This window comes from Paralichthys olivaceus, chromosome 4 (genome assembly GCF_024713975.1).
Source record: "Paralichthys olivaceus isolate ysfri-2021 chromosome 4, ASM2471397v2, whole genome shotgun sequence".
NCBI lineage: Eukaryota > Metazoa > Chordata > Actinopteri > Pleuronectiformes > Paralichthyidae > Paralichthys > Paralichthys olivaceus.
This window is the reverse complement of record NC_091096.1, coordinates 7,674,958-7,698,060: the sequence shown is the minus strand read 5'-3', so window position 1 is coordinate 7,698,060 and position 23,103 is coordinate 7,674,958. Positions and strand designations below refer to the sequence as shown.

The window sequence follows — 23,103 nt, the reverse complement described above, 5'->3', positions numbered from 1 at the left end:
AGCAAAGAAAGAACAAAACTAAATGTTTATTTTGCTGGATAATCTCTTTAGGGCAATTCAGGTCTGTTTATTTTTGACGTACAAGAAAAGATGGTCGATGGCTTTTTCTGAGGTTGGGGGGGGGGGGCGAACTAAACTGTTGGCACAAACTTAAAAAAGAACACTTGTGTTATCCTTTAAAAGAGAAACATTCAGGTCTGTTCTTTTTCCTCACAAAGCTCATCTGACATGTCATATAGAAAAACCCCACAAGCTCTCTCTAAAGGAAACGCTCGCCCACTCTTCGTCCCACGTGTCCTGCTAATATCTGGGGTAGAGCACTCTGTGAATCTGCCCGTCGGCCTTGTGAGGGTCCAGCCACTTCCCACACTGGAAGATGGTTGTGACGGAGTTGGCCGTGTTGGTCACCTCCACACACTCCAAATACCAGCTGCTGTTTGAGTGACTGTTGTCGTGTTCCACTCTGACTCTCAGCAGCTCCCCAAGGTCCAGCATCTCCAGAACAAAGCGGTCGGTCCGTCCTCGTTCAAAAAGGTTTCGGAACTTCTGCCGCAGGTGACGCTTGCCTGAGTCACCGTTGACGCCATAGACGGTGATAAAGACATTGGCGTCCGTGCCGGCTCCTTTAACATCCCCTGTAATGACGATGATTTCATACTTGACGGGAACCAGGTTGCGGACTTTGCTGGCGAAGCTCTCGATGGACTTATAACACTCAAAAGTCAGGAACTTGTCCTTTTTGGCCGCCAAGGGGATTTGTGCGTCACATTGGAAGAAATATCTGAACAGGAAGGAAAGCTTAGAGTCAAATCAACACCTTCAACGTTATATTTAATGCAACAAAATGTCCACTTACTTGTTCCCCAGCTCCTTTTCTGTAACCACCACCTCCATAACGTGCCAGAAAGTTTCACTCTTCACCTTTTTACCCTCTTTCGTTATGTGGCCGATGCAGATGCCGGCAATCTCCCCCACGTGCTTGGATGAGAACTCAAATGTGTCGGTGGCACCGCTGTGAAAGGGCAAAAAAGTTTCAGCTACAAGCAGAGTTTGATCCTGAACGGTGACTGGTTAAATGCACTGGTCTGCCAGAGAACCATTCTTTTGTGCGTCTCATGGGATTAGCTCTCCGGAGAGTGGAGGCTCTGAGAACAGAAAGTGAAGCTACAAGATAAAAGAAGGTTGAAAAACAAAACATGTGAAAGAGAGGAGATTACGTAAAGCGACATAACAGGGTTTTACCGTGAGCCAAGGCACCTAGACTCCCTTTGAAGACCTACCATAAGAACTTCTTTTTCTTATTCTCGAGAACAAACTCCTTGGAACGAGCTTTTCTTCCTTCTAACACGATCCAGGCGTTTTCTGTGGTGGAGGCATCGTCTGTGTTTGCAGTTGTTGTGGCAATTTCATATTCTGTGGGATTGCAGAGAGACGGTCGCTCTGTAATCGCTTCACATCTGGCAAATGCTTGAAATTATCTGCAATTCATTAATCCCAGACAATTAGAGAGTTTTTAATTAAGCCCACAGATTTCCCTTGTTACCCACTGGTTTTGTCACTGAGGTCTATGGAGTCGTTGTTGGCACAGGCCAGCTCCCTCATAATCTGCCCGTCATCTTCATTTTTAGCCAACCAGCGGTCGCAGGGGAACCTGAAGGTCTGGTCCATGGCCTCGTCTTTCACATCAATGTACTCGAGGTGCCAACCAGGAGCAGGGCCTGTTCACAGAAGCAGCAACAATCTTCACCCTCTCCACAAAAATGTTTTATTAAAGCAATCATCTGAATTTTCACCCTTCAACAATTTCGAAAACGCGCTGTGCACCCTCCGTGCATCACAGCAACCAAATCCAGAGTTAGACAGTCTGAAAGATTTACTATATTTCCTAAAGTATTCTTTTAATGTCAGGGAACAGATGCATTTTCCCCCTTACAAACAGGGAAAAGGCAGAGCTCAAGTAAACGTATGAAAAAACAGGTTTTACTCACCTTTGTTATCGTGCCACACTCGGACCTTGGACAGTTCGCCCAGACTGAGAATTTCGGGGAATCTGAACACATCCTTCATTTTACGCTCGAACTTGTTCCTGTTGGTGCTCTCCTTCAGTGGCAGCATCCCGGTGTCGCCGTACTCGCCAAACACAATCACAAACACGTTGGCATCAGTGCCGGCACCTAAAACACCAGAGATATTTACTCAGTGTTAGATCTGCCCGAACAAAGCTGCATGAATGGTACCATGACCTGGACACAGTATAATAATCTACTAGTAAAATACGAATAACGAATAAACCTTGTGGCCTCACATATTGTTAACACTGGATATAAACACACTTTACCAAGTAGTTGTGGAATCCTTTTTCTGTCGATTGACTCATTGATGCTATTATTTAATAACACATATTAAACTCCGATGACTCACATCCGACATCACTGGTCTGGACTTGGATGATGTAGGTTGTTTTCTCCACCATCTCTTCCTCGTCCACCACGGCTGCCAGCTCACACACCTTCGTCCTCTTTGGCCCTTTGGTCTTTGACAACCAGTTCTCGTAGGTAAACAGATACACGTCTTCTGTGGTCAGGTTCCGCATCAGGATCTAAAAGCATTTGTTGAGACATTTAAGTATTTGTGGCCCAAAAGTGTTAAACAATCATAATCACATTCGTATTTTTGCCTCTGATTCAACTGAATTGGACAAAATAATGAAGATGCTTTTTTTAAATTCAGCTTTAATTATCTGTTCCGTCTTAAATGTCTCCTTTTTATATTGAAATCAGACAACTGCAATTTTTTCAAATCGCATAATTAAGAGTTTTAAGAAGTCTGTGACTTTTGTTACACAACAATATTCTATTATCTTTGAAGGAATTTCACAAGTGCCATTGTTACACTGTCAAGAAACCAGTCGGGGCGACTCCCGCTGCCATCGATCCGAACTCTGATCTTCTTCAGAGGAGCAATGTCATCGATCTCCAGGTTGAATGTGTCTTCTTGGCCTCTTTCAAACCTAGATGTGAACAATTTACTGTTGTAAATATCATCTCACATTTAAAAGCAAAACAAAATAACTATGTAGCTATAGAGACAGCAGACATTTAGCTTATGACCTAAAGAGAGGAAACCATGAACCAAATGAAAAAGTCAAAGTTCATGTTGTATATATTGAATATATTTTACGTAGTTCTTGTCTTAAGTTTGGTTTGAATTAGTTATTTGTTGAAAACGGGCTAAACATCATGATTGACAGCTGAGGCTGACTCGTGATTGGTCAAGCACTTAAATCACTAAGACCTCAGAACTGCCCAGACTCTGACTCTAGTTCATGTCAAAAGCGCAAGATGGCAGCCCCTGCATCCTGGGTATTTTGGCTTCAGTTTTGCAGAACAAGAGGAAGTGGAGACCTGTCGTCCATCTTCATAATCAGTCTATGATGGAAATGAGTGGAAGCAGCAAGTCTGTCTCAACACAACAAAATCCACTAACCAGCACGTCACTGACTGACACATTATATCACTTTGTTTAATCCATAGAAAAACAAATTTAAACATTTTTACAGAGTTTTTACACTCTCTTGGCTGTTAGAAATGACTCTTGTTTCCACACTTATGTTTTTGAATGAGCTAAACAAATAAGATATGATGTTTGAATGTGTGAACATTAGAAATGTTGTTGGCTTGATTTTGTTTCATTTAGTCTGCAGGCTTGTTGCTTTGTGCAGCTTGATGCAACTTCATTATAAGAGCACATATATAAAGGTGTAAGTCTAGTCATTTAGGTCTCATGAAGAAATCAAGTGAGCATGTTCCCTTTAAAATGTCTCACGATTCCTTTCTTGACAAGTGATCTGTGGGATTGTGAGGTCATAGGAGGACGGACCTGATCTCATTTTTGGGCAGCAGCATTTCCTCTGTGCTCCCGTTGGCTCCGAACACAGTCAGGAAAATGTTGGTGTCAGTCCCTGCGTACTGAGTGTCACCCGTGACCACAGTGGCTGAATAAACAACCTACAATATCCAGTAAACAACACAGATACAGGTGAGACAGAGTCTGTGTTTAACAGATAAAACGACGGTTTTCCACGCTGTGATATTTCTGGCGCAGTCTGACTCACTTTGCGGATAATGTTGATGGTGCTGGAGTCCAACACGTTGAACAGTCTGGCAGTCAGACCGTCTCCCCGGTCTTTAGCCAGCCAGCACTTACATGGAAAGATGTACTTGATACCTTTGGTTGGCACGGCAACCGACAGCTCATTCACCAACCAGCAGCTCTCTGGTGTGACGCCGTTATGGCCGAGCTGAGGAGGAGATGGCGGGAGGAGAGAGAAAGAGGGGGAAGGTAGAAGTGGGAATTGATACATCATTTGATTTTGGCACCGGAAGGCAAGAAATTAATTATGCTGCGTGAGAATGGCTTTATTTAAATCTTTAACGTCATGAGGAGGCAGCAGAGAGGAGACGGCTTCGCAGATTGAGCAACAGAGACGGTCCCAGATTCTCACCTCCACCCTCTTGATCTCTCCTACGTCAGTTCCATAAGACACAAAGTGCTCCATGGTGCCAGCTGTGAAGGACGTCTTTCCCTCAGGCAGGTCCAGCCACAGTCGCTCTGTCTCAGTCTCGCCGGGGCCGATGATGATGACATAGACCCTGGCTGTGGTGCTGGCATCACGGTCTATCCCCGTGGACAAGGTGAAGTGATAGGGAATGACTAGGAGAGAGAGAGGACATTGTCAAAATGTTTCATTTTCAAATTTCACTTTAAATAGTAAAGTTGATCAACATTTAGGGAGATTATATTCCAAGGGCTCTTTATTAGCACTATGTAATCATAGTCTTGTGTCTGTGCCGTGTAAAGTCTTGAAAGCTCTTTAAACCTCTGATTAAGAAACAATTTAGTTTTCTTTTTTATCCCCTTCATCGCCACAATTGTTTTTTTTTAGTTAAAGCTATAATCTTTAATTAGTAAGCTGTTAAAGTGTTTACAGACGGTTTCTCATCCTGAGCCAAGTACGCCATTTTCCATTTTCAATCTGTTGCTGCCTGTAACTCCATTACTGTGTGGATGTGAGAGTGCATGAAGCTTCTTGTCTTGTCTTTTGCACAATGGCTGACAGTTTCTTCACCTGTTCATCTGTTATTATACACAAACTGATGACACAGCTATAATTATAACATTTTGAATGATCTCTAAAAGGTTTCGCTTTTACTTTTTAAGTTTTGCGTGCAGTACTTTTTGGATTCTTTTTGAATTCCTTCATGGCTTTGCTGTGAGAGAACAAAATGCATCAACAGGAGATCATCTACAGAGACTTAGTCTCCTCTTTGAAAAACATGAAGAATAGTTTTGTGATCTTACTTGGACCCTCTTCCACCACAGCCACCTTTTTCTTCTTTTTCTTCTTGTTGGCATTTCTGTCCAGTCCAAGTTTGGCCTGAGCCAACTTCTTGGAAATTGGATCAGTGCCTCTTTCACCTTCATACCCCTGCACCACACAAATACAAATACAATAACAACCATTTCAGAACTTGTTTCAATGCAGCAGCAGTTGATAGAAAATCAGAGACAAAGAGCACATTTACATGGCATCTGTGCCAAAGTGTTGTGATAGATGAATGAAGGTGTTGCTCGGTGCTCAGACCCAAACCAGCAGCAGAAGATTCAGAATCTTACAGCACAGATAGATTCAATCAGTTCAATGAGGCTAAAGACATGGTTTAAATAACGTAGTTTTGAATGCCGGGGCTTAGAGAAACTTGGATGACACCACAGCAGAAGTATGGAGGCATATTATGTTTTTGTTTTTTCACGTTTGAAGAATCGTTCACCATTTACTTCAGTTGTATTGAATTTGGCTGAAATGCTATTTACCCCTGAAACTCCAAAAGTGATTTGTGGGCTCAAACACTTCACCCACCCCTCCATCTGCACAGTGGTGAGCAGATAATTATGTCAATTGAGTGAATTATCTTCTTTAACATGCTGACTTGCTCACTGTGAATTCTCCCCACACTGTCTGACTATTTCCACACTTGGGCTTAAAGGGACATTAAGTAATTCAACTGGTTCGGTTCATTTGCTTCTTTCCCTCCCCACCTTGACGAAGAAGGTCCTCTCAATGTGTTTGTCCTCTCTCTTTGTCGACAGCCAGCGCTCACACAGGAACATGTACACCTCCTCTGTTTCCAAATCCAGCACCTCCACCTGGTCCAGGTACCAGTCAGCCCCCATCATGGAGTTGTCGTGGCGAATACAAATCTTAAACACTTGCCCCAGATCCACAGCTTCGATGGAGAACTTGTCCACCTGAGGGGCAGAGAGGATGTAACACGCTCAACCTCAAGAGAGCTCAAAGAAATGTGACGTAATCAATCACACATTTCCCCACATACCGCTCCTCTCTCAAACTTGTTCTTGTTGCTCTCAGATTTGGCCAGTTTGCGCTCTCCTGTGTCTCCCAGGTCTCCGTAGATGGTGAGAAAAACATTGGCATCAGTCCCGGCTCCGTGCGTATCACCTGTCCGCACTGACACGTTGTACGTGTGAGCTGTGGTGGAAAAACAAATCAATTATCAACTAAGTATTCAGGCTACACTTTGTTTTCTCACGGAGTTGTAAATGATGAGCAATTGTGTTCATGCTGTGACTGTGACCATATGCTTGTTTATTTTTTAAATTATTCAAGGAATTGCTTTGTCTATGAAATAAATCAAAATGGTTTCCTAGAGTCTGCTCTTTTCATTTATTATTTAATTACCTCTCTTGTGTCTGTTTGTGTGTTGGTTGTTTCCAACCTTCCTTCCTTTGTGATTACCTGCTCTGTTGTGTCTCATTACCGCCACCCCTCGTGTGTGTGTGGATGTGTTTAAATAGTCTTTTTAACAGGAAGGTTCCTATAATTGAGTGGAACAAACCATAATACCAGCTGTTTAAATTCTCTGAATGATCAGAAAAGGAGCTTTAGTGCATCTTAAAAGGAAAGGAGAAAATGCCGTCCCACAATTCATTTCGACAGCGGCATTTTCAGCAACGCACTGTTGTTGTTGGACACGGGCAGACCATAAATAAAAAGAGAACAGAGGTTTTATTACATATTAACTTATGGATACCCTCCCATGATTGTTCTACAATAAACAAAGTTGGTTTGAAAGAAAACTAATGAAAAATACATGGAGGCTGTAAAAAAAAGTTTTTTTGACAAGTAATTTACATTAGTTACTGTTTATAGCTGATTGTAAAATTATGTTCCTTGGTTTATGAGAATTTTAAGACTTAAATTGGTGTTAACCAAATTATTTTTTTAGATTATTCCGACACCACACGAACACTTCGTAAATCTATTAAGATTTTCTGCTCCTTCTGAATTCTCCTTCTTTACTTGACTTCATGATGTTTTCCATTGAGAGTGTTCCCCTTCATGAGCTCATCTGTGCAGGATTCCTTTTCCCATGAATATCCTTTGCTTGTGTTTCCTTGTTCACTAGGAGCCTGCATATTGTTTCCTGCTGTTTGTTCCTGCTTGTCCTGTCTGTTTATTCACCTGTTTGTTTGTAACCTTGTTTTTTACTTGTTTGCCAGCACTGAAATGAGAGTAAACCTACTTTCCAGAGCGTCCTCCACCTCCGTCTCTGTGGTTTTCAGCGTCCCATCCCTGAGGAGCTTCTGTGTGATGATGTCTGAGGGGACCAGCTCCCTCACCGTCTCCCCGTCATCTTCAGATTTGGCCAGCCAGCACTCACATGGGAAAATGGTCGTCTCTGAACCCTGTGGTTAAACACAGACATATACATCCCCAAACTGGGCCCATGCAGCTGTGTCTGTCTAACGTGTCTGATGTGCGAGCCAGACGGTGTTACATTATTCATCTTCTAATGAGGGCAAAGATAAAGAAACTCTAAATGATGCACTTATTGACACAGATGTAATCTCAAATGTTTCCCCCACCTTTCCTTTCCTGAGCTGTCGTCTGATCTCCACTCTGTCCAGGTGCCATCCCGGGTTGGTGCCCTTGTTGTCGTGTCCGATCCTGATCTTCTCTATAACATCACCAACATCCTCCAACTGGGAGAAGACATCACAGTGTTTGCAGAGCTGCAGCCGCAGTCTACAGGGGCGTAAGAATCCAAAATCTGCACACTCACCTCTACGATGAACATGTCCTCAGCTCCCCTCTCAAAGTACAGACGTCTCTCTCTCTTGTTGACACACAGGGGTTTCTGCTGTGTGCTCACTCCTTTACGTCCATACAACGCTATAAACACATCAGCGTCTGTTCCCGCACCAAACACATCGCTGGTGAAGATCTTGATCTCATAGGGCACAACTGAAAATCAGAGGGAAACAGGCAAGAGGGACAGTTCAATACATCTTTTCACATGCTTAGTCTTAGAAAGGGGAAAAGTCACAAGCTAAAGAACTTCATAATAGTTTTGGCACTTTACAGAGCCCAAGACCATAAAACATTTTTTTATTAAACATTGTGCACAAAACATAATATCTTATAAGTGCAAGAAAAAAATGTGTGTGCACGTTAATATCTCATGTGATCAAGATGATAAAATATTCAGCATATCATATTTTGGGTATTTTGACAAAACTTTAGTATCATATTCTGGACTTTTACATTTTGGTATTTCCACTCAAGGTATTCACATTTTGTAAATCAGAGAGAAGTATTTTATAACAGTATGATGTAAATATGCATTTTTGTTTGTCTCTGTATGTAAGACCTGCGATGTACTAGTGACCTGTTCAGGTTGTACCCCGCCTCTCGCCCAACGCAAGCTGGGATTGGCTCCTGCTCACCCTGTTTTTTCTAGAGAGAAAATATACTCGCCAGCATGACTGTATCTTTGGCTGCTATGTTTTTGTGTAATGTGGTCAGTTTTATGTGTGAAGAGGCAAAGAGTGCTATAACAGTTGTGCAGTTTAAAAGGATCCACAGCGACACTATAACACTTACACACAGTAATAAAGACTCAGTGCTGTGACAAGCATCCTTCTTCACGTCCACCACTTTCACTACATTTTACTGCTCATGCTTCAACGCTTTCAGCTGAGTAAAATTAACATGAAGCACTTTAACAGGAACGTTTCTCCGTCGGTGCATTGCTGCTTTCACTAATGGACCTGAGGCTGTTCACTTACACGGCATGTAGAGCTCAGTCTGCAGCTCAGCGGGATACAGATCCCTCACCACCGCCCCATCATCCTCGCCCTTATCCAACCAGCGGCCACATGGGAAGCGTAGTCTTTGACCCTGCGAGGCTGCGTCGATCTCGACCCAGTCCAAGAACCAGCCGGAAGAACCCCCTGACAATTGGACCGTTATTCAGTTTCATGTACTGTACTATAATTGCTGGTCTGTGGAGCCTTTTCTTTCCCCACCTGAGTTGTTGTGTCCGATGCGAAGCTTCTCCAGATCGCCCAAGTCCACTGCCTCCACGGTGAACTCGTTGATCATCCCCTTTTCAAACTTGTTCTTGTAGGTTTTACAAGCCTTTAAGTTGACGATCCCTGTGAATGACAATGAAAACATTCAACTCAGATTGCTTGGCCAGTAACATGCAGCATGAGGTTACCACAACGACGCCAGGATGTTGGTGAGGCGCAGCATCTCACCGGTGTCATCATTTTCTCCAAAGAGGATGGCATAGACGTTGGCATCGGTTCCAGCGTACTTCTTTTCTCCGGTTTTTACTTTAATGGTGTATGTGGTAGACATGGCTGTAAGATGAATTTAACAGGTCAGTATAATCGTCCTTTTCATCTTCAGAAATGCTGTCGTCTGCACCTGAATCTTTCACCACCACCACTTACATAAATTCATGAACCCTTTGATCTCCCTCTACTAAAACATGAACAAAGTGAAAGTGTTTTACATTTCTGCTCCAGGCCCAGCGTGGCGGCGGTCCCCTCCTCATCCTCATCCTGCCTCATGAAGGCCTCGTCCACTGGCACCAGCTCCCTCGCTATCTGCCCATCGTCCTCATCCACTGCAAGCCAGCGGTTACAAGGGAAATAATACCTGCGGACACAAGAAACTTCACTGATCAGCACCTTAACTCAGAGGCCACATGCTTTTACATCACGTCCAGCTGTTTGCCGGTTTCACCTACGTCGTGTCCTCCTTTGTGTCCACAATCTCGACACGATCCAGGTACCAAGAGGAGTAAGACTGGGTGTTGTCATGGCGAATCCGCAGCTTCTTCAGAGGACCCAGATCAATGGCCGCCACTGTGAAAACGTCCTCCTGCGAAATATGGCAGCCACGGTCACTGTTCTGTTACCGACAACCAATCTCTAAGAGTTTCATTTGATAAAGTGGAAATGATGGTGAGTTTAAATGTCTGATCCTTTGAAAAAAAAGTACATTTGATTATATGTTATTATCAAGATCAACGACAGGATGTTCAATACAACTGTAACTATGACATCACTGTTAAAACATAAATAAATTGGAACCTCTGGCACTGACAAAAACAGAAGAATTAAAGTCCTTGTATTGAATGACGTTAGACTGTAAAGGTGTACCTAATAAAGTGGAGACTCAGTGTGTGTTTATATGACTATTCAGGATCTGCAAAGTAACTGGTACCTATAGTGTAAAAAGTACAATATTGATCTGAGAGATGCAGTAGTAAGTTATAAGTTATCATCAGCTTGAAAGTATAAATATGGTTTACAGTGGTAAAGTAACTGAGTTAAAGTACATTCTACCATTGAAATACCAAATCAAACCGGGGGATGTAAAGCATCCACCGTTAGGTAATACAGACTCATGTTTCCGAAGCAGATGAGGAGGAGTTTTTTGTCTCCAATGTGAAGAATGAACCTTTAATCTTTCTCAAAGTTCTTTAAGTTATTGTCCTCATCAGAATTTGTATTAGTTACTTATTTCTGTCTGAAATAAATACAGCACGTGTAGTTGTTTCTCATCCTAAACAAACATTCCTGTCACTGACTGACAAGACGCTTTTGTGGCTTTTAATCCGTGTGAGAAAAATAAACCTACTTGTCTGTGAATATGAGTTTTTTGTTCCGACAGAAGCAGGTGTGATGCAGACATGAATAATTCACCGATCAGGATTAAGTAATGAGTAAAAGTAGGGCAGGTTCAATGACACAGAGGAGGCCTCGGAGCTGCTCTCCGTCACAGCTGACTCGCCTGCAGGGGAGCTTGTAATCCTCCCAGAATACACCTCCACCCACACCACGGTGGAAGTGCCTGAGTCTTTGACTAACTGGTTCATTTCCAGCACGACACCCCTCCAGGAATGTGGATAGAACTGTGCAGCCCCAGTAAAAAATGCATGTTGTGTAAAATTTGAAATCCAATTAAACATTCCTACTGTTGTCAGCTGAGAAACAATATAATATGTAATTTAAATGATTTACCTTCCCTGCAGGTTTTTAACAAATCTAAATAATTCAATACCTTCATTTTATTTTCAGTTGATTTAAAACGTCATACCTGCCCGCGCTCAAATTTGTTGAGGTTGTCAGAGTTCTTGAGATAGCGCTCTCCGGTGTCTCCATTTTCTCCATAAATATTAATGAAGACGTTGGCGTCAGTCCCAGCTCCCAGCATGTCACCAGTGAAGACGCACACTTCATAGGTGTTGACTGTCAGACAACACAAGGGATGAAATTACTAACACCTCTTTAACCTGCCACATGCTGCATGTCGGTCAGGAAACTATGTCAAATCAAAACCATGCATGTCCGCAACATCAGCACTGAGTAACAGATGCAGATATGTGATATGTGACTGGAAAGAATAACGACCAGAATGGAATGTTCTTATGAAACAGAATAAAAATGATGTGTGTGCCTTGTTTATTTAGTGAAAAACTTAAATTAATTCAGTACTCGATATTCATGGTTCTAAAATCTGATCTGGTTAATCATCTTTTGATTACATTTTTAATTAATCCTTAAGATTTGATCTTATCAATCATTTGAAATAATCAGTATTTAAGAGAACATGCTTGCATGTATACACACAAATATCTGCCGTGTGCTCTGATGATCGACTCTGCTCTCCAACATCTCACTTGATTGTTTTTATTTTGTACCTTCCAGCTCCTCGGCCTCCTCGGGCGGTAGCTCCACCACCAGCTCACCATCCTCCTCTCCCCCGGCCAGCCAGCGAGAACATGGGAAGTGATACGTGAGCACCACTTCCTGCATCTCCTCTCCTCCATCCTCATCCTCATCATCCTCATCTTTCTTCTTTTTCTTCTTCTTTTTCTTGTCCTCCTTTTTCTTCTCTTTGGGCACCAAGGCCATGATTAAATGTTTGACGTCCACTGACTCCAGGAACCAGCCGGATCCGATCCCAGAGCCATCGTGACCGATGCGTATCTTGAAGATTTTCCCCACATCTTTTCCATTAATCTGGAGAACAATGTGTGATATTTCATCTCAAACACACATCTGGACAATAACTTTGTACTTTGGCATTTGAGATGCATTTCCACTAAAAGTTTTAAATCCAAGCTTCCATACCTTGAATATTTCTGTGGTGTTCCGCTCAAAGTTATTGGACCTGCTCTCGAGCCTGATGACCTCTGTCTTTCCTTTGTCTCCATAGATCTGGATGTAAACTCTGGCGTTGGTGCCGGCAAACATCACATCTCCAGACACTACTGTTACCTCATAGTTTATCACTGGAAAATACAAATTGTCAAAGTACACACAAATCAGTTTTGGTTCTGGCTCATATGCTTAGAGTACATTTACACTTCGGACCCGATAAAATAAGAGTAACAGCACAAAATCTGACAATATTGCTTTGACAAATATGACAGATATTGAAATGATACTCACATTTTATATGTTGATTAAAATAACACAATCGTTTCTTATTCTAGTGTAAGAAAGTGTGACCTACATTGCTCCATCTCCAGGATCTCACTCGGGTAAATCTCCACCTCTGTCTTGCCGTCGGCCTCATCCTTGCTCAGCCAGCGGTGACTGGGGAACATGTACTGTCGTCCGTGGACCGGAACCATGATCTGAACACTGTCCAAGAACCAGCCGGCGCGCATTCCTTCATTGGTGTGGCCGATCATCAGACGGCTGATCTGGAAAAGGAATAAATGGATGATGCTATTCAAAGTTCATGGATAAACATTCATTCAAAATCTTCAACTGTTCCCCTTTAATATTTGATTCTAAAACTTCTCTCAGTCACCTGTCCAATATCGAAGGTCTCCACGGTGAAGATGTCAATGCGGCCCGTCTCAAAGTAGTTCCCCAGGTTGTTGGCGGAGACCACCAGCATCATCTTACTGGTGTCACCTTTCTCTCCGTAGAGCTTGACGAACACGTTGGAGTCTGAGCTGCTTCCGGGGATACTTCCTGTCTTCACTGCGATTTGATAGTCAATGTCTGACACACACAGATATACAGTCAGCTCCATGTTCAGGGTTTAAATATAAATGTTAAAGTAAAAGGGGACATACTGTAAAGACGCTGTCCATCTGAGAATGGCACCAACTCCCTAACAATCTGTCCGTCATCCTCATTGCGATCCAGCCACCTGCAAAAATTATTCAGTAATCAAACTCTCATCTTTACTATTATTTTATTACTATTATTTTTTCTAATTATTATTTGACACTGTGAAGGTTGCACCTGTTGCAGGGGAACTCTACGGCTTGGGCCTCAGCCTGTCCCTCCTCTCTTACAATCACTTTGTCAAGGAACCAGCCGCAGCCTCCACCTTTCCCATCATGTCCAATCCTCACCCTGCGGATCTGCCCAATGGCCACTGCCTCAACGATGAACTCATCCAACTAGAAAACAAAAAAAACTTAATGTAAAGTTACATCTTTTATGACAGATGTGGATCCAGAGTAAATCCAGGACTTTCTTTAACATTGCAAGAAAGGGCGTTTTCCGACATTGTCACAATTTTCCTACAGAATAATTCATGGATCTTAATCAAAAAAATGCTGCTTGACTGAATTTAAGGGGAGTGTTGAGCCTTGGCGGATATATGAGCTCTTCTAAAATGCTTTTCTCATTCAGTGTGTGTTTTCAGTATTTGTTCTGCAGATAAGTTGTAGAATTCCCATGAGCATTTTATAAAAACAAAACATTTTCGATTAAAATTAGAGAGTGGAGATTCATATACGTTTCTTAATCGGCATCATCACTGCAGCTAATTGGGTTAATTGAACTCATGCTGATTAGTGATTTTGATCTTGTGATTTTTCTCAATGTCTAACACTGATGCACTGCGTGTACCCACGTTTCCTTTCTCAAACTTGTTGATGTTGTTTTTGCAGTTGACCAGCTGACGATCTCCGGTGTCTCCGTGGTCTCCGATCAGATTGAGAAACACAGATGCATCCGTGCCGCTGCCGCCGACCGTCCCCGTGCAAACAGTCACTCTGTATTTTATCACTGCAGAAAAGAACAACATTGATCAACAAAGTTTCATTCTATGTGTCTGCGTGAGCAGATTCTTGGTTGTGTTCATACAGGGCAGCGGCTCGGCGATCAGGTCTCCGGTGGCAGGAAGCTCCCTCACAACCTCATTGTCGTCCTCATTGGTGTCCAGCCAACGCTCACAGGGAAACGTGTACTTTTCCTTTGTTAATGTCTTCATCAGAGTCGCCTATCAGGAAAAACACAATGGAAAAGTCTGTTGGAGTTGATATGTGAGGTTGTGTCTGGATTGTCATTAAGTTTGAGTGTTTAAATATTGTCTGGAATCCAGAACTGTTGGAGGATGCTTAACTGCCGAATGATCCCACAAGGATCTTTAAGATTCATAAAGAAACTATTGCTGATGTCAAAAATGGAATCAAGATATCTGATATAATATATAAATATATACTAATATTAGATAAGAGGTTTCTTCACCTTGCTGAGATGCCATCCTGCAAAAGGATTTCTCTTCTCGTGCCAGATACGGAATTTGGTCAATTTTGCCAAATCCGGCAGCTCCACCTGCAAATTCACATTAAGATAAAAGCAGTTTTCTACACAGTGTCCTTATCCGACAAAGTTGATGATAATATGTGTGAGGGAAGGCCTCTTACCATAAACCTGTCCACCTGTCCCTGTTCAAAATTGTCAGTTTTATTGTCCAGCCTGATCTCGTCTGACTTGCCCTTCTGTCCATACACCTGGAAAGAGATGTCTGCGTCTGTCCCTGCACCGGAAAGATCCGACGTCCAGATCCACAAGGACCAGGGGTGCTCTGAGGAGAACCAGGTCAAATCAGGATCTTGGATTCAGCAGTAATGTCATGGTTTGGTACATTTTTGTTTAAACTCTGTTTTTGTCTCCTTTTTTTAAGGAAAAAGAGAAAATGAGACGATTTCTTGTCTGACCATAATTATTGACGTTAACTTACTTTTCTGTCTCTTCTGCCTGAGCGAGACCATCTCATAGAGCTCTCTCTCAATCAGCCCGTCTCCCTCCTTCTCATCCAGCCATTTACTGCAGGGGAACGTCTGCTCGATCCCTGTGAAAGGACAATACACCACCACCTGTGAAGAAAAAACAAACATTGATTATCAATTCACACACCAGAGTGTTCACATGTACAGTACGTGTGTGTGTGTTCACTGTACCTTCTCGCAGTACCACCCAGAACTGACTCCACCGTTGTCATGTCCGATGGTGACTCTGCTGAGGGGACTGAGGAGTGCAGCGATCTCCACATTAAAGATGTCCGTCAGGCCCCGCTCGAACTTCCCTCCCGCCAAAAACACCTGGATGAAATAAACCACATCAGATCACCGAGAGAAAAGTGCTCAGAGTGGGGGTGGTGGAGGCCGAGATCATCAGCCTTTCACTTTAGTATTGTTTTAATTTACTTCAATTCCATTCTTGTTGTTGTACTGTTGTGAAGCTTAAAACACTTATTGTTACTTATTATTTTTTTATCCACTCAGTTGCTCCATTGCTCTGTAAAGTAAAGTTCAAGTTTCTAATCTACAGTATCCTGTCATTACCCTGCCACTGTTCTTCAGGCCTTTGGATCCGTGCATCATGATATGGATCTTGGAGTTGGTCCCAGCACCTCGGATGTTTCCTGTCACAATCTGGACGTTGTACACAATACCTGGCGGGTACAGTTACATGTCAGGCTATCACAGGCTCTGCCAGCAGGTCATTATGGTTCATGGCACCAATACTCCCTGAGCAGGAGTCAGTCAGTCAGATCTAAACATCGATATCCTTACAGGAGAATTAATGATCACACTGCAGGCTTTTCATCAAACTGGAAAGAAAACAGTCGTCTTTTTAGAGCCATCTTGATGTTAAAAGTCAAAATCTAAATGAGGCAAATCATTCAGAGGAAGCAACATTGAAATAATTTTGATCATTGCCATATTTGCATTCAACTGATGAAAGATGAAATGTAAGGAAGCTGCATTTTATTTAAGGCTCATAAAAGACATTTCTTCCAAATCTCAACCTCACCTGTGGGCTGGCTCCCCCCGACTAAAACATCCCTCTGGATCTTCCCGTCATCCTCGTCGATGGCAAACCAACGATTAACAGGAAACTCGTAAACTATTTTGTTTCCCATATCGTCCACTACCACCTGGAAGAATTTTAAAAAGAACAAGATAATCACATGATCACAGCCAACATATAATTAAAATCTGTAGTAAATACAGTTATGAAAAGTTACAAGTAAAGTTGGTGTTGTATGAGATGAAGTTGGTTGCAAAAATACAAATAGATATTACAACTACTAGGTATTAAAATAGATTACTAGTCTGTTCTAGTACCTTTTCTAAATACTAGCTAAATTAAATAAATAATAGTAAATTGGCAGATGATGAATTTATGAACAATAAAGATTAATTTACAGATATTTCCTGCAAGTGAACCGAAGTAAGAATGTTTGCAACTTATATTAAAACTCAAATTTTACTCATGAATATGTCATCATCAATGTTAGACAGCAGCATAAACCGCACAAGCATTGAAAAGTTCATTGTTATCTTATGATTACTTTGGTTGTCACTGATCTTTGGTGTCAGTCTCTGCTGCAGCAAATCTATCGCCTCTTCTGTTTGGTGTAAGCTAATCCTTTAATGGGGCACGGTTTCTCTTTACACAAAGGGTAGAATGACGACATGTGTGTGTGTGTGTGTGTGTGTGTGTGTGTGTGTGTACATGTCTGTCATCTCTTAGTTATACACATTGTATGTGTTGCAGAGCAGGGACATGAGTTGCAGATGAGGGGACTGAGAGGAAATAAGAGGCTTGTCTTAAGTACCTTTGTAGAGACAGAGCTGAGCAGAGTGAGGGACAGACAGACTCTATGACGGAGGATTTGTTTCATGATCATTCACTAAAAACCCTTAATGTGCTCACAATGTTATTCTTTATTCGTCTGTCTTGATTACTGATTGGTTGAGAGCCATCTGTTTTATATTTGTTTTACCTTGTCCACAAACCAACCCGCTGAAGAGCCTTTGTTATTATGGCCGATGGTGATCTTCCTCACTTTGCCCAGGTTTGGTGCATCGATGGTGAACTTGTCCTCGGTGCCTTTTTCAAAGTTATTTTTGTCGTTGTCAAGTCGTCTCTCCCCTTGAATAGAAACAAATTGTTAAAGTCATCAGATAAAGTCTTCGAGAAACAGTTGACTTTTTAAACCACATGTGAAAACCTGCTGCTCGGTTATTTACCCGTGTCTCCAAACTCCCCAAAGATATTGATGAAGACGTCTGCATCTGTTCCACTGCCTTTCACGTCTGCAGTGAAAACGCTCACTATGTATTTATTATCTAGAAAATTAAGAGGACAAACAAAATAACTACATTTCCGCATTACTTCAAAACAGTAAATCGATCACATGCAACCACCGTGTAGATACAAATATAAAGAATCTTGAGTCACTGAGGCAATGGGGATGATGTATGTTCACTGGCTTATGTGTACACGTACATTTGGGCATGTCCATGGGGTCCATGCTGCCCAGCAGGTCTCTGACGTAAAGGCCGTCCCCCTCTGTCTTACTCAGCCAGTTGTTACAAGCAAAGTAAAACCTCAAGTGAGGCCTGATCACATCCGTCACCACCACTCTGTCCAGGAACCAGCTGGCGCTCAGCCCAGTGTTGTCGTGCTCTATCCTGGAGCAAAAGATGTGTAACACCTCAATAAAATACCCACATTCTTCTTTTCATATTAAATCAGGAGGAAACAGACTGTCCCTGAAATTGATCCAGATCCCAGAAGCTATTAATACCGGACCTATATGCTACACTGAATAAAAATGGATCAGGGATGAAATGTTTGAGTCCAGCGTACCTTATCTTTTTCAAAGATCCAATATTGTGCGTTCTGATTCTGAACACATCTGTTTTGGCCCTTTCGAAGGCTGTGCGACTCCTGAAATCATGAAATAGGAAACTGTTCAGGAGCCAACCTGAATTTCATCATCATCTTTTCAATCATCAAACTCTTAATCACATAGTAAACACAAAAAAACCCACCAGGAAAGTGTCAGGTGGGAAAAGAAGAAAATATTAAACATTCACTCCACATGCACAATAAAACATCAATAAAATCATGCAGCAAATCACTGCATTTCAAATTTCACACTAAATCATAGTGTCTCTGCATGATGAAATAAATACCTCTTCTCTGTGCTGTTGAAGGGAAGAAAGAAAAGAACACAGATGTTTTTAATTCAAGCACAAGAACCTGCTCAATCAAATGTGAAGTCTTAATCAAAACTTTGCTTTTTATCTGAACAAATCCAATGAGTGTGATGACTTACTTGCTGGCCAGGTGGACTTTAGGAGTGATGCCATATTCTCCGAACAGAGTGACAAACACGTTGGCGTCGGTGCCGGCTCCTCTCTCATCTCCTGTGATGGTCACCACCTCGTACACTAGAGGGTTAATGACATAATTCACACAGGAGCAGGATGGTGAGGTACAGGAGTAAACAGGGGTGTAATGTTCTGAAACTGAGGCTGAAACTGTTGTGCTCTCACAAACCTGACCCTTCATTTCACAGCTCTGATCATTCTCAATGCCGTAGAGTTTGATTGTTTAATTTGCTTTAAATTAATAATATGATCTGAACCGTGACTCAAAAATCAAGGTCTGAAATCGAATTGTGGATTTGGAGAATCTTTAAAATAGTTGGCAATGTCGTGTGACTCATGGACGGAGACACAGGACCCTTGGACAAAGACATGGAAAAGGACCCCCCCACTTTCCCTACACAGGAGCAGTAACCTCTTTCTGGGTTTGAGTTGTGTCATTTTGCTTTACCAGTGGCTGTAGGAATAACCACACTGCAATAATGCTTTAACACTAAAGTCTAAATGAGAGATGTTTTCTTTTTCTTCACACTCTGTCGACGCTAATGTTGCATTCGAGCTCTGCTGAATCTTTGGGGTCTGCATTTGTTGCACCGCAATATGAGCACGTGCAGCAAAGAGTCAGAGTCAGTGACGTTGAATACAATCCGTCAGTCAATCTGTCACAGCTTTTTTTGACTGAAAAACAAATGTAACAGAAGTTTAGTGTCACAATGAAACTAACTTTATCACTTCAGAAAGAATGTCTTTTGTTCTTAATCCTAGAGTTTCACAGCTTGATCCCTAAACGCTGCTAACAATGAAAAGCTCATTACGGCAGAAAATCAGTCTCATCAGACAACTAAAAACTTTTTTAATTTATTCACGGTTTGGAGGAAGTAGAAATAATGTTTTTCATGTAGTTATTGCAGATTATTGATGATGGCTGATATGAAAAGGCAATTTAATAAAATAAAATAAACTAAACCATTAAAAGACAAATTCTACTCAAAGTGGAGCCTTATTATTATATTTATTAAAACCAATGTATTTTCTCTTCTTTTAAAGATGATAACTGACTTAAATTGATTTAGTACAAATTAAGAAGTAAGTGTTTGTTTAAAGTTTAACTACATTTAGAAAATTGTAAAATATGTTTAGCCATTATCCAACTTTAATGAAGGATTTGAGAGGATTATTATAGGCAGTCTTTAAATTAGGCTTTTTACATTTTAAATTTTAAGACGACTATGACGCTCCTACGTGTAACCCGCCTGTGTAAAGGTCAGGAGTGACAGGTGTCATATAGCTGTAGGTTACTGGTAATACATGGACACCTCTTCACTCAGTGTAATGTTACCATGAACATCCAACAAAAGCATTAGCACATCACAAGTGGAGTCACTCAGAATCATATATCTGCAATTAAGGAGTCACTCCTCCGCCTGGTGTCAGATGTCTCTCCTCCAACTAAACGTGGGTTTTAATTGTCACATCACTTTTGGATTACCTTTCTTTTTGTGATACTCATCCTCGTAGTTCTCCACTTGTTCTGGCTCGTAGTTCCGGAGCTCATTCTCATAGATCTCGACATAGTTCTCAACCTTCTTCTTCTTTCCCTTTGTCTTTTTGATGTCCTCATCGCTGTCCCCAGCCACTGAACCCTTCTTCTTCTTTTCTTTCTTTTTCTTTTTCCCCTCCTCTTCATCCCCAGCTGCCGGCTCTTCCTCTTTCTCTGTGTTCTTTTTGGATTTTTTGTCCTTGCCGCCCATCTTGTCTTGGACCAAGGACTTCTTTGAGCCTTTCTTGGTGGTCTCAATCACATCGGGGAGTTTTCCTCCTCTCTTTTTACCCTTGGAGTCATTATTGTTGTCTTCATCATCTGTGTCCTGCGACTCACTGCTCAACTCATCCCCACCCTCCTCTCTGGTGTTCTTCTTCTTCTTCTTGACCTTTTCTTTTTCTCTTCCCTTCTTCTTGGTGCTCCTTACATCAGGGCCTGATGTGTCAGAATTAGATCCTTCCTCATCACTGTTTTTCAGCTGCTTCTTCTTCTGCTGCTTGCTTTTCTTCTTGGGCTTTAGTTCCTGATCCCCCGAGTCCTCGTCATCCTCCTCTGCTCTCTGGGTTGTTTTTTTCTTTTTTGTAGGCATCTTTAATTTATTTACTACCTTGTAACTGTAACCGATTCCCGCGTGTTCCGGTGAAACTTGATTAAACTGACCCGTGACTGGAGTGACCCTCTGGCAGCACAGGTCCTAGTCAGAACTCACAGGCTGAAGTTTGACAGGCAGCCAGGGGGTAACCCTCTGTGCTGGTTGTCCTCACCTCACTACAGCAACAGATGCTCTGACCTAATTAAAAATGTCAATGTCCCTCTTGTCACCTGACCACAGGAGGAAACCCTCTCTGGGAGTGGAGAGCTGCTGGAAGATTCCTAATCGCTGGCTTGTAATTGTCCTGCTTTTATAAAGTTAAACTGCCAACAGCTTTAGGACTTAATGAGGCACATAATTATGGTTAATTTATTATTTAACAGGATGAAAAACAAAACAAATAAAACAACACATGCAACAGGTAGACCCAGCCTGCCTGCCTAACATAAAGGGAGACGAACATCATTGTCAGACCCCAGCCTGCAGAACCGCTCATCAGCTTTAAATGTTTCAGACATTGGAAAGAACTCATACCTTCTGCTGGGGCTCGACTTTTCTGTAATTTTCATCACAGCCAGTAGAGGGAGACACCTTCATTTGCATTTGGGTTATGACCTAATTATTATTTGCACCATTACATGTATTAATCAGAGGGTGAGAACTAGTTGCATCATGCAGATTGTGACAAGTGTCATGAAACAGTTTTCTTTTTAGTGGATGGACTGATAGAAACACTTCTTTATATTCCCACAGTTCAACACAGATGGAGAAAAACAACAACAAACATTTCCTATAATCAAACATTCTGTTCGGAAGTAAATCTTTATACATGAACAAAATATGAACATTCTTCATTTTCTTTGCACACCAGTATGCACAGAGTATACGACAGTGGAACAAATGTGAATAGTGAAACAAAACACACATAGAATGACAACATATTATGTGCCATATATTAAGCTTTTAACATACACACAACAAAATGGTAGAACATACTGTGTCTACTGTACAATACACAAGTAACAATAATAATCATAATCAAGAAAAGGGAATAAAAAGTCTTCATCCTGTATTTTGGGTCTAACAAAGTGTCTTTGTTTCCTCTCTCCGTTTCCTTTGGCGCTACTCTAGACATTTTGCCTTGTGTGATGAATTTAATCCCTGGATGCTCTTCCTCTTCCTTGTCCTCATCTTCCTCCTTCTGTTTCCCTGCCCCCTGTCCTCCCCCTTGGTCTCTGTCTCTAGCCGCGGTGATTCATCCAAACTTGGAGCCCCGACTCTAAACACTCTATTCTGATTTGGAATCATTTTACATCTCATATTTGCACCTGTGACTTGTCAATTTAATGTTTTATTCCTGGAATTATGCTCTAACTACGCAGAAATGTTAAAGTGTTTTTGCAGAATTTGGTTTTAAAGAGTATGGTGCCTAAGTTTTAGGTCAGAGCGCGTGTCAAATTCCACTTTAAATGTCATATTTTTGCTTAAACTCCACATCAAGGTTGCTGTTCCATTATGAAATCATAATGTACACAAGAAAACGTTCCGTTAACTGTTTCTGCAGATGTACTCTGACTCCAAAGAGTGGATTAAAATGAATCACCAAATCAATTTAAAGAAACAGCTCTTATATAACATGACAGAAACTGTTAAGACTAAGCAAAGTAATGAGCTCTAAATCAGAGTGGGTGGATAGTGAGAGGGCCGCTGATACGTTTGGCCCTGCTCTGTAACCTTTCTTAGAGATGGGACTTTTTAAGATGCGTATCAGCAGGGAAAAGAAGTTCCATCACGTCTTTCAAGATGTTTGTCCCGATGAGCTTCCTTTCAGCAAATCAGCTTTTTTCAAGTTCTTTCAGAGGGTGAAGGAAGCACTTTGGACTACAGAGGAGCAGATAGGAGCAGATAGACTGTCATGGGAGTACGTGTGTCCAGAGGGGTCACATACGTAACTTCAGACGCAGCACTTATCTGTAATTTCTTTGAACATATTCAAAGGATTTGAATCCGAAAGTTCATTTCTCTGGTCAAACTCATTATCACTGCCGAGCTGTTTATTGGAACAAACTGTAAAGGCAACAGATAACGACTCAGACTATATTTGTCCTCTCATTGTTGGTCCAACGGAATCATCTGTAAGTTATAAC

General features: G+C 41.8%; 1 protein-coding gene and 1 long non-coding RNA gene across 2 annotated transcripts; one reads left to right on the top strand and one right to left on the bottom strand.

Moving 5' to 3' along the window:
- Positions 1–11: 11 nt before the first annotated feature.
- On the bottom strand, positions 12–20,990 carry loxhd1b (lipoxygenase homology PLAT domains 1b). The gene is made up of 42 exons (XM_069523514.1): positions 20,311–20,990; positions 18,770–18,884; positions 18,298–18,378; positions 17,935–18,119; positions 17,676–17,774; positions 17,429–17,577; positions 16,453–16,576; positions 15,981–16,090; positions 15,597–15,737; positions 15,377–15,512; positions 15,060–15,220; positions 14,881–14,967; positions 14,497–14,632; positions 14,264–14,418; positions 13,645–13,805; positions 13,473–13,549; positions 13,202–13,398; positions 12,899–13,091; positions 12,514–12,674; positions 12,081–12,402; positions 11,477–11,628; positions 10,122–10,255; positions 9,885–10,030; positions 9,625–9,729; positions 9,391–9,519; positions 9,151–9,315; positions 8,145–8,326; positions 7,948–8,064; positions 7,605–7,767; positions 6,396–6,550; positions 6,100–6,309; positions 5,362–5,488; positions 4,505–4,713; positions 4,115–4,300; positions 3,880–4,007; positions 2,893–3,010; positions 2,422–2,599; positions 1,989–2,174; positions 1,548–1,718; positions 1,281–1,413; positions 857–1,012; positions 12–781 (listed from the first exon to the last, which is right to left on the bottom strand). The coding sequence occupies exons 1-42, from the start codon at positions 20,951–20,953 to the stop codon at positions 301–303; spliced, it is 7,164 nt and encodes a 2,387-aa protein (XP_069379615.1). The 5' UTR covers positions 20,954–20,990; the 3' UTR covers positions 12–300.
- Positions 3,918–7,852, top strand: LOC138407467 (uncharacterized). The gene is made up of 3 exons (XR_011240870.1): positions 3,918–4,038; positions 4,534–4,694; positions 6,151–7,852. It is a non-coding gene; the product is annotated as an uncharacterized lncRNA (long non-coding RNA).
- Positions 20,991–23,103: the final 2,113 nt, after the last annotated feature.